The 11,745-nt window shown below is 45.2% G+C and overlaps 1 protein-coding gene across 1 annotated transcript; it reads right to left on the reverse strand.

The window, feature by feature from the left end:
* Positions 1-428: 428 nt before the first annotated feature.
* LOC130518128 (myosin-10-like) lies at positions 429-4,123 on the reverse strand. Its single transcript, XM_057020492.1, has 6 exons — positions 3,969-4,123; positions 1,567-3,038; positions 1,247-1,461; positions 960-1,167; positions 760-884; positions 429-689 (listed from the first exon to the last, which is right to left on the reverse strand). The coding sequence occupies exons 2-6, from the start codon at positions 2,986-2,988 to the stop codon at positions 656-658; spliced, it is 2,004 nt and encodes a 667-aa protein (XP_056876472.1). The 5' UTR covers positions 2,989-3,038; positions 3,969-4,123; the 3' UTR covers positions 429-655.
* Between the last annotated feature and the right edge of the window lie 7,622 nt (positions 4,124-11,745).

Consider the following 11,745-nt stretch of genomic DNA (forward strand, 5'->3'; position numbering starts at 1 on the left):
TAACTATTTTAAATATCAAAATGTGTCCTATATGTGTCCTATATTTTTATACAAATATAAAAATATGTCCTATACGTCAGAATCATTGTTTTAGCACAAATTTTGGCATATTTAAATTAAAGTGTTCTATCAGCTGGTCAGATCACTTAAGTATTTGTCAACTGCTTTTTGTACAAGTGTGTTACAAAAATAGTTTTGAATGATCAATGTCTTTCTACCTTCTGAACTATTTTTAAATAAGCCTAATCCTCTTAGTGAGAGAGTTGGCTTATGCTAAACATTTTAATGTTACTGCTGTGAAGTCCAGGTACTTTTCTATCAGCCAAATGCACTCCATCTCACTACTAGTTCCTACAACATCTTGCCCTTATAAGTACACAAACCCCTCTCGGTGCCTCTGGGACATTAACTCGTCAGTCACACTCAGATTACCACAAACACAGTGTCTTTATTTATTCAAGACAAAAACCTTTTCTACAAGCCATAGTCTTGTTCAACATTTACAGAAAGGTCAGGGAGGGGGGGCTTTTTTTTTGTTTAATAATGGCATGTCATAGTACATTTAAAGTGCATCCATTGAATCTTGGCATTCGTCCTATTGCACATTATAAAAATAATCAGTTTGAAATCAGATCACAGAAGCGATAATATACAGTCATGTCTTCTCGGCATGGTCCTCATTGGCAGCTCTGTAAGAAAACATGCCAATTTCAGCATTCATCATCAAGTCTTTGTAAATATTTGATGACTGAACCTTACCTGTACAGAAGCAGTTGTTTAGACAGAGAGTCTCTCATCTCCTCCATGTCTTTGTTTTTTCTCTTCTGAAGCTTTAACTCGGTTTTAAACTCTCTGGTGCTCTCCTCAAGACAGCAAACTGTGTGCTGTGAAAGTGAAAAATGTAACATATTGTGTATGGCCTGTTGTGGTTTAACACATCCACCCTTCCTGCCGCTTACCTTGTAGTGCTCCACGTCTTCTGTCCTCTGTATGTGAATGAGTTTGAGTTTTTCCTCAAGACGAGCCCTCTGGAGCTTCAGTTTTTGGATCTCATCCTTCAGTGGACTCAGCTGGGTCTTCAACTCCTGGAGCTGTTCTTTGGCTTTCACCAGGGCTTCGGCTGTGACCTCTCTCCTCTTCAGCAGTGCCAACAAAATGGGTTCAAACCTGGAATATTTTATTATTATTATTATAGTTAAAATTCAGTAATATATGTGGGAAAACTTGGCATAGGTAGGAACAGCACCTGTCCTCCAGTGCCCTCAGCCCACCCTGCAGAAACTGCTGGATGTCTCCACAGGAGTGCCTCCTGCACTCAGTCAGCTCATCTTGTGCGCTGGACGTTTGACTGGATGCCCAGGCTTGAAGCGCGGCTTGCAGATTGGAGATCTGTTGTTTATGGGCTGCACTGAGTTGTGAGACCTGTTCTGTTAATTGGAGCACTATTGACTCCAGCTCTTCCTATAAGACAGGAATAAATAGGTTTAATATGGGTTGTTGGGCTTTTTTAATGCTTTGTTGAAAAATGTAATGAACGTATGTTTCTTTTCTAATGGGATTTGTTACCTCTTCTCTCTTCAGAACATCCACCTGATGGTGCTGGTTATTCAGGAGAAACTGGTTGTGGGCACAGTCCCGGGCTACGGCAAACAGTCTTCGTCTCAGCTTCCTAAGCTCCTCCTGCAGCCCCTGGGTCTCCAGGTTAACCTTCCACATCCTCCTTTCCTCCTCTGCTCTCTCCTCCCTAAGGACCTGCATCTCCTTCTTCCTCCCCTCTCGTCTCTCCTCTTCCTCCTTCTTCAGTGCATCCAGCAGCTCTGTCACCTGCCTTTCAGTCACCTCCTCTGTGACCTCTTCATGACGTCCCTCCGTCTTGTCTCTGTCTTTCTGGCTCCTCAGCTCCAGAACCTCTTGCAGCAGTTCTTTCCTCTTCTCCTCTAATTGCTGCACCTCCTGAATGCACTCCTCCATCTTAGACCCCACTGCACATAGATCAGACTGACCAGATCCCAAATAATCAGCTTCAATCCCAGTGACATCTCCTGACTCTGACACCTCACACTCCATCGAGACATTGTTGAATGTGTCAGAGGACAGGGACGGTGGATGAATGTAACTCTCATCTGTTTCCCCCTTTTCAAGTTCTTCCTTTGAAAAACCCACCACATTACCTCCGATAATATCTGGATTCTGCCCCATTCCATTTACTGCTACACCAGTAATCTCATGTCTAATTCCCCTAAAGACGTGAGCTCTGCCTGGGTTTTGACCAGCCTCAGACTCAGATTTCATCATTTTGCTCTCCAACGTCTCTGGCCTCTCTTGCTGAATGGTCACCTGTGTCCCACAAAGCTGGTGGTTCTTATTAATGTGAACATATTCTTGGCTTGTGTCTGTCACCCATTCTCGGGGCTCAAAGTCCATCCCGGCCTCTTCCATGCAGCTCTCCAGCATGGAGAGCATACCCGACAGCTGTCCCTCATACTCCGCCATGGTGTCACTGAGTTTGTGACCTGCTGAAGTGAGAGGCATTTCTCTCTGGCAAGAAATGTCTGAACTCGCTCCGCACCTGCTGCTGGCCGAGGCCAGGGCTTGTGAGTGTGCCTGTGCTGTCTTGTCATGCGTTCCAGCGGCATCCATGTTTGCGTCGATATAGCTTGTGAAGAGATACCCTTGTTGAGAAACGCTTTTTTCTTCGTAGCTCTCTCGTCCATCTTCCCTTTTTCTGTCTGTATTTGTTGATTCCATTAGGCTCATTTCATTGTAGCTTCCTGAGAGGTGAGAGCTAAAGGGGAGAGAAGTAAGCTCCTCACAGCTTTTCAGCAAATCATCCATCTCCTTTAAGTATGGTTTAATCAAACCGATGTTATTCATCAACGGTGTCACGTTGCGCTCTCCTTGTTCCATCGGAGTTCTCTCTCGATCCTCGTCTTCGTTGATGAAGAGAGGCTCGAATCTGGATGAAACAGCTTCATCCATATCCTCCATTGATCAAGCCTCTTTTGTTGCAGCCAAGTCTTCTATGGAACAGTCTCACTCTAACCACAGAAGCACACATGCGTTAGATTTTAGACCAAATCGATGCGTGGCATTCAGGATAGCTGTGGTGACAGTGAAACCTGTTGCATGCGTCAAATAGTTGGTGAGGTGCTTTTGGCCTGGTGTGTCTGTTAGCTATTCCGATGTCATTAGCACATGCAGGCATGTACAGCTGGGCAAGAAGGCAGCTCAGCAGAGGGCTTGCTACCACCACCTGTTCGGTCTGCATGCCCATGGCACCAGCTTTCTTGGCATGGTCAGGTACACAGTCATGTGAACCACCTCCATCCGAATCTCAAGTGACTCAACGCAGACTACTGTAGATTATGGTGGAATGTCATTATAATGGTGGATTATGGATGACCATTCATACATAATGCAGCTTTAATTTCACTCTTTTAGGCATTAACAAGGCCAGAGATTCCCAGCGAGTGAATTGATCAAACTGACCCAATAATGTCACAGCAGGAGGGGCACAAGGGTTTAGCATTTGTTTCAGAGGGCCTAATACAAGACACTCAAACGTCTGTGTCTGCGCCAAAAGATGTGCCGCTCCAACTCCCTTCTGTGTCCAGGGACTCGGTGATACTAAACATGGTTGAGCAAAGCCCTGAGGTGCACCCCAGCTGTCTTGTTGCAACAGACACAGACAGAGACTTGAGCACAAATCACATTCCTTAGAGGTCCCAGAAACCCAGAGACAGCGCTGACCTATATTTGCAGAGCTCTCTAAACACTTACGTCCCTCTGCAGTGAAAATGCTCTTTTATGTTTCATGCAACAGTGCAAAACATTTAATAGTTTAAACTTCTAACAGCCTCTTGGCATCTTAAAGTTTGGGTTTTTTTTTAAAAAAAAGGTTCCTCCTTTAAAATTGAATCAGCATTATTAATACAAACCAACATTTCCAATAAAATAAATGAACTTACGCCTGTTTCGCCTCCTTTCTTGTTGTCTTCAGGGGGAATCCGTCATAAATGAGCTTCGGTTGAGGCAACAAAGCAACTGTGAGCTACAAAGCTGAAACAGTGTGTGCAAATGAATAGTTGAGCGAGGAGGGGGCAGAAACGGTTGACCCAGCCTCTCGCTGAGCCACCGTGCTGCTATGTGTGACCATGGCTACCTCCAATATGTTTAGGTTTATTAATAAACACTGGGCTGGGAGAATAAGGCGCCACGGCATGTTGTCTCAGGCAGCAAGAAAATTGACAAATGGACGTCTAAATATTGCATATTGTCCAATGCAGCTGTTGGGGGTTTTGGGGAGGTTGCCATATTTTATATATATTATAGGATTCCGTTTTATTTATTTTATTTGTGTATTTGAGGCATCAAGTTAATTAAAAAACCCCAAGTAGGGTCTGACGTAGTTTTATTAAATCTAAATTTGGTTCAAGAACAGGCCAGTGGGGGCACAACTCAATCAAGTCAAGGACCCATTGACCAGATTTTTTGCCCTGCTGTTGCTTTAACAATAATTGACCATGTAGGTTCTCATTCATCAAAGCTTTATCTAAGAGCAACTGGACATTTACCATGAAACATACCAATGTAATTTAGACATGGACGCAAAGAAAAATGACGCAAAACTAGTTTTAGTCACGTTGGAATTTTTGCCGAATTACTCATAAATGAAAGATTCATCACTTCGTGCACCTCTGCAACTTGTGTAAACTAATCCATGACTCCTGGCTGAGTGTTTAGCTACAGAGGGGTGTATTTATTGTGGCTGTTGAGCCGTGGATACTGTATGTTTTGGCAGGGTTGTGGTAATGCATGTGTTTACAATGAGAGAGAACGCCGGCTCAAGGATTCCACCCGCGCCTTTGCATTATCAACAAGCCTTTAAATAGCCCAGCAAACTTTTTTCACCTCTTCCCTGGGGAGGATTGGTTTTCCCCTTAACTTCTGACCCCAACAACGGCGCGACCGTAAGTAGACGCAACAATATGTGGCAGGTGCAGCTAGGAAACAATGTACATAGAATAACTTTTTTAAGGCGTATTATTTACTGGTATTTCATAGTTTTCGTCAGTGTTGCAGCAGTTTTTTAATGTTTTAGAGAAGCCTAAATAACAGTTTACCCACCGCTGGTACCACTAGATGTCCTCGCTGGATAAATTTAATTCTCTCTGATGCCAGAAACAGTTAAATCAACAGTCATGCTGAGGTTCACCTCGGTGGTGTGTTTAACTTTTTCTCATAATCTGTTTTTTTATTTGTTTTTTAACAAATTCCTCCTTAAAGTACGTTTAAAAATAGATGAATTTGTCCCTGTTTATGTGGTATAAAATAAACAGAATTAAATCGCTTAAGTAACCTTTTGCAGTTTACTCTATAAATAGTGACCACCATCACCTTTGAACATGGTGATTCAGAGTTTCCATGACATGATGATCCCACTGTGTTCAAGGGAAGATGTAATGTTAATCTAAATCTCCCTTGTTGACTGCAGTGAAACAATGTTTTGGCAAGTCTAGGCTCTAAATGTTCCTAGGATTATCTGATTGGAGATTTTTGCACTGATGAAACCCGAAACATCTGCTCGGGTCAGCACAGCGAGGCCACAAGTTTGTCATAAAAATCAAATGGCAGGGAGGCTGAATACCCAACTGAGATGAGACATTTAGTCAGTGTCCAAACATCAGCTCAACGCGTCATCATTTTCCGTTTTTCTCCCTTCCCTCCCCTCCCATTTTTTCCTTGCGTAATTTAGAAATAAAGGCAGAAGACTGGATGACCTCCAGGAACGGACAAAACTTTTCAACCATCTCCCGTCTTTCAAAAATTCTGGAGAATCTACATTGATTATCGGTGAGCAAAACGGACGTTTTCCACATCTGTTTTTGCACTCGCAATGATTCCAGTTCTGTTTTTGTCGATACGGATATGGGTTGCTCCATATCTTTACAGTAATAAACACTCATTCAAGTTCCCATCTCCAACCATTCTGGCCAACCTCAGAACTCAGGAGTAAACTTTTGTTTTCGCATGAAAAATGTGCTTCTTACAGGATATTTTCTCCTTTTCGGACCATTTCAACTTATAAGTCTTTGCAGTTGCTAAAATCCGCAGACCAGTCTGTCCAGCAACAACAGCCCCACCAGGTGTTACGGTTTGGGGGGGGTTTAACAGAACCCGAGAGCAGGCCAGGACACGGTGGTAAGGGTTTTATTTACGGGGGGGACAACACAAGACAGAGGCAGTCCTCCCAGGCCACAGAGAGAACTCGGGAACAGAAGCAGTCCTCCAGGACTGCAGAGAGAACTCGGGAACAGAAGCAGTTCTGCAGGACTGCAGAGAGAACTCAGAACCAGAGGCAAACCCACCACACTCTGGCAACAGAAACCAAACCAAAACACAACAAGGGAAAACCAACCAAACCAACACATGAACAGGGGAAACCGAACCAACACTCTGGCACTGATAGGCAGATGCACCCACCTTAAGTAGGCGGCAGGATGTAAATTGCCTACAGGTGTGCCTGCCTGCAGTGCCAGCTGCCGCCTATTGAGCTCAACACCGCCCCTGCAGGACAAAGCAGGCACAACCCTGGACCCCAACACCAGGTTCCCAAATTCTGGGTTCTAAGATGGTTCTAAGTTTTCATCAGCACTCAAGTAGCCAATAAAGAGACATGAGAACACTGAAACTAAAACAACAAAGAGGAACTATGAAGTTTTGTTGTGCAGGAATTTAGCTAACAAACCCTAGATGCCATGTTGTCATCAAGCAGGTCTTGCTTGTGTCACCTGGCAGACATTCACAAATGATATTTTTAAATTTTACAGCTCAACTGGAACGTCTGTCGTCACTCTGGCTAAGTGTTTTAATGATGGCAACATTTTCAGGGGTTTATTTCATCGAAAGCTCTCTCTGTGTAATCGGCCGTCCCGAGTTGTTCCTGTCACGGTCCGCCCAGTGTTTGCACTAGATGGCTTCCAGAGGGAACACTTAATGAACCTGCGTGTGTTGTGCTCTGTACTTCCTTTGGCGTGTTCCTCCACCGTTCTGGCGCCAGCGGCGCGGCTACACGTCGCTCGCCCGGGGGCTCGATCAGCTCGCACCAGAAACAAGGTGTTTGGAAGCTGTTGTGATTGTTCTGAAAATATGCCTCAGTTAGCAGCGGGACTCTTTTCAGACATCTTTGTACTGTTGCATATATGCAGCTATTTCCCACGAAAAGACAACTGATAAAAACAACTGATAAGTAGAGATTAAACAGGCTGACAGAGATGATTCATAGTATGGGTTCAGGCGTGACTGCATCGACAATGACTCCGCCAAAACCTAGATCCAACGCTGGTAGACCTAACAACAGCTCTCCTTTTTATGAGGTATTCTACATAGATAAACAGATAAAAAATAGTTCCACTGAAGCTTAAACAAAATAGACGGCAACATGTTTGGCTTTCCTGAGGCCTAGATGTTTGACAGCATGAATGTTGCTCCAGAACGCTGTGTTTCGTCACCTCCTGTGTGTTTATTAATGCATCATTCCATAAGAAGGTGCCACCACACTTAGCGACACTTTGTTGCTAAGCTAATAAAAACAGTTTGGTTTTATAACATCACATCAATTTTATTGGCACATCACTTCAATTACGACTTAGCCACAGATTTATGTGCACATTATGTAGATCATTCATGTCAGCATAATCCCAAACTACGGGAGACCCGGATGTTAATTTTAACATCTGGAGTTGATTTTCAGCATGATGTCATTACAGGCTACCACGGTGTCAAACCTTGGAGCAGTACTGGTGTCTTCATCAATATCTCCGCTACATTCCGCCATAGATGAGCTGCAAATTGACCAGACAGCTCGATGGTGCGGCCCTGATTTTTACGGATATGCCCTGAAAGTCTCGCCTTGGCTAACCAAATCATTATCCCAAAATCAGCTTCTTTCAGTCCATGTTAAGGTATTAAAAAAGGTCCAAAATATGTTCCTAATTGCATTTTTTTTTTAGAAATAGCTGCACTAGAAATTGCCGGCCCAATTTTCACCACGCGTTATTTGATGTTGGCGGTGTTATTTCAACAGAGATTCAACAGAGGTCACCACAGGTTTCCCGGCTGTGACGCCTGTGCTGCATTTAAACAGGCCCCCGCCGAGAGGGAAAACAGGCGCACGGCATTTCTGTAAATGGAGGGACTGCGAGACAAAGAAGGGGAGAAAAAGAAGTGGAGAGATACGGTCGGATGGCCCGAATGGAAACTTGTGGCGTGTTTTTGTCTGGTTCCAAACAACCCGGCAACAACCACACCCTCTCAGGAATTCCTGATGTGAAAATATTTCATGTCACGGATTTAAATGAGCGGTTCACTCTCAACAAAACAGGATGTGTGAATATTTTCAATCTGTTTATGGAATTAGTTTAAACACAGCTGCCTATGGCCAGTTTAGAACTCTTGCTCCAGGAACTGGCCACCTACGGAAGTCTCCTGTAAGCCAAACTAAATTGCACGGGTATAAAAAATGATAGTGTGAGGTAAGCCCTGACCTTATCCATGGCCATGGGCAGCAAACTGGAGCTCAGCAGGCTGGAGGCAGGTTAGTCAACCTGGTGTCTGCGAGCGGGTGTAAAACTATGAGTCCTTGGAGATTTAAGAACCGCAACTGTTCTTCCAGATGACATTTACCCAGCCGGTGCACACGTACAGCACATCACTGTTATTTCTCGCACCGTGTGCACACAAAGAAGCCGGTGCTTCTGGCAAAACAGAGGTGCAGCTTCTACAGTGCAAAAAAACAGCCCTTGTGCACACCGAGGGAGAGCCATGTCAACTTGCAACCGCGCCAGCTTCAACGTGTCCAGACTCTGCAAACACTGGTAATAAAATTTGACGGATGACTTTCGGGTCACAGAGCTGATCGGTGGCAGGGTTACGCACACACTGAGATCCCACATGGCTCCTCTCCTCTAGATCCTATCAGGCAGATAGAAAAAACGACCAGCTCAACATAACAACCCTGGTTTCTGGCTTCTCTTGGGCTTTTGCCTCCATTAAGTGTGTTTTGAGTGAAATTGAGGCATATTTCTTCACTTAAAATTAGCACTAAGTAGTAGAAAGTAAATCCCCCCTATTTATCAACAGTGCCTGTTGTCTGGGTTTTGGAGCAATTGTTCCCTGGAGGCGTCATAAAATCCTCCAACTCATTCTGAGCAGGTCCAACTCACATGTGCTCTTCCTGTGCATTTCATCCTCTTTGGCAGGAACTCCATAGAGGTGACCTCACGATATTCCCGTTACTTTCTCCTTTTTTCATAAAATAGACACCTCTAATGAGTCGTAAGTGGCTTTTGATAACAGCCATAGGCAACAACAGGTATGGACTCTAAGAAAACCGACGGGGATGTTTTTTTCTTCCCACTTTTTCCTTGACTGTTTTTGTCCGTGTCCATCTTCACATACCCCGTTCCAGCCAGAGTTCACTGCCAACAGACACTGTAGCATTTATTCAAGGCCTGGGGAGACAGACCTTGACCGAAGAGGGTCGCCTCTGTGTTTTTCACACCGGAATATCAACTTGGAAACTTTCCTTGATCTCTTTCAAAACCGTGCCACAATTTTCCCCCTGTGCTGATTTCTGTCGACCTCGCCTCCTTTCCCACCCTCCCTATCCTCACAGCTGGTTGAGGGTTATAAATAGTTGGTTTTGGAATGTAATTTTGAAGAGATTTGTTCTTTTTTGGGATATTTTTGTGGTATTTCTACTTGGCTGCACGCCGCAGCTTGCGTGCTATTGTGTGCTTTTGTTTGAGGAACGGACTGAGAGAAACAGTCCACGCAGTGAAAAGCATCTATCACAGGACAAAAGCAGGTCAGGAATAGTAATGCTGGTCTGAGAGAGCGGAGCTTATCCCAACCGGCAGTCTGGATTTCCTGCCCGCAGCCCTCTTTAGTCACACACATACGCAGGTTTGTGCTAATGCAGTGCCGGCGTGTGTGTGTTAGCATGGCCAGAGTGGTGTTTGAGGCCCTCAGTGCCTCAGTTGTTGTTATATTCAAGAAGTTTTTTTCACTTTTTAATATCCCCTTCTCTTTAATACTTGCACCTTTTAGTGAAAACAGATACTTGAGTTATTTCCTGTGTGTTCTTTTAATTCAGACACATTCTTATAGCACATATTTAGCACCTAATTAAGTTATCTGCTGTGTATTAAAAACTGGAAGGAAATTGAGGTTGACAGAACCGCAAGTTTACCCATAACCACGAAAAGCCTCCCCACCACAGGCCCCCAAGACCCACCCCCTACAGCCTGGTCTACAGCCTGCAGGCACGCCAACATGTGTGGATACATACAGATAGACATGCCCACATATCTACAGAGAAGAACCTTGGAGGTGTGCAAAGATCCAGTTGAAGTGGTTAAAAAGCCAGTGTGGGTGCCTCCCTTTGGAGATCTTCCAGGGACATCCAATTCGGGGGAGGCCCCAGAGTAGATCCAGATTTCTAGAGGGATGATATGATCCCCTCTGGTCTGGGAACGCCTGATCCCCTCAGAAGAACACTGGTTTTCCTGTTACCAACATGGTCTGACCCTGGATAAGAGGAAGATGGTGGAAGAGTGCAGGCACACGTGCGCACCGTCCAGTAGACTATAACGCTAGCTAATGTCAAACGGATGGCTGTTTTCTTCTGCGTCACCATGGAAACGCTAAAACACTTCAATATGTAAGGCATGAGCGCACTCAGTGATGACTCACTTCGCCCCGCCCAGCGTGCACGGCCGGCATGGATTCCCCCACCACACACATGTGAAAACATCCCTCAAAAATGAGAAACAGGTAATTTTCACTGAGACCCAACAGGCATCTGCCGCTGCAGTTCATCGTGATCGTGAATCCACGATCTGGAGATGATCCTCATTTGTAATTGCTCGGGAGAAGTAACGAGAGGCAGCTGGCTGGACGTTCTCAACGCACGGAGCCCGCAGACATGGAAGCGAGCGCGCTCCGTCGGGCCATGCCCTCCTCAAGTAGCAGAATTAGCCAGGTGACTCCCGGCGGATGGGTAATTTTGCTGCGTCCTCAGAGGATCTAATTGAGGACGTTGACCCACAGAGCACCTAGGAGCAACAAGGGGAGTAGGACTCTGGGGAAGTCCTCCTAACGTCCTTCCTCTTTGTCCTTCTGCGTCCTCCCCATGTTCGACCCAAATGATCCAGTCCCACAACACACACGCTCTTGCTCTCATCCCACTTCTGAAGAGCGTCTTCTCGCCTGCTGGATGGTGACATAAGCATGTCTGTTCGCCACTCGGGCTTATGTAACACACTTTAGTGGCACAGCGTGTTACGGTTGAGTTTGTCTTAAAATCAAACGGACATCAGTGACTTCCTGACCCTCGAGAAGGAATATCAGGTGTCTGGGTCACCAGAGCCACTCCCTCTTTTTTGCTCCTGGCCATCTCCACCTCTTTAAACACTGAATTGCTCAGCAGAGCTCAACCAAAAACCTCCCCTGTGCCTTCAGAGAACAAGGAGAACGCTTGCTTTGATTATGGACATGCTGGACCAAGGTGTGAATGGTCTATTTCAAGTCCTGGTCATGCTGGGAGGCCAAAAGGTTGCTCTGCTGCGGGAGGTTGGACTGACTGCACCTGATCCCCGTAAAGGACGGTAGGAACAATGGAGACCGGGGTAGGGAACTTCCGAGGACTCAAGCAGTGAAGGTAAATTCTAGATCCCAGCCGTC

Source organism: Takifugu flavidus, chromosome 21, assembly GCF_003711565.1.
Source record: "Takifugu flavidus isolate HTHZ2018 chromosome 21, ASM371156v2, whole genome shotgun sequence".
Taxonomy (NCBI): Eukaryota; Metazoa; Chordata; class Actinopteri; order Tetraodontiformes; family Tetraodontidae; genus Takifugu; species Takifugu flavidus.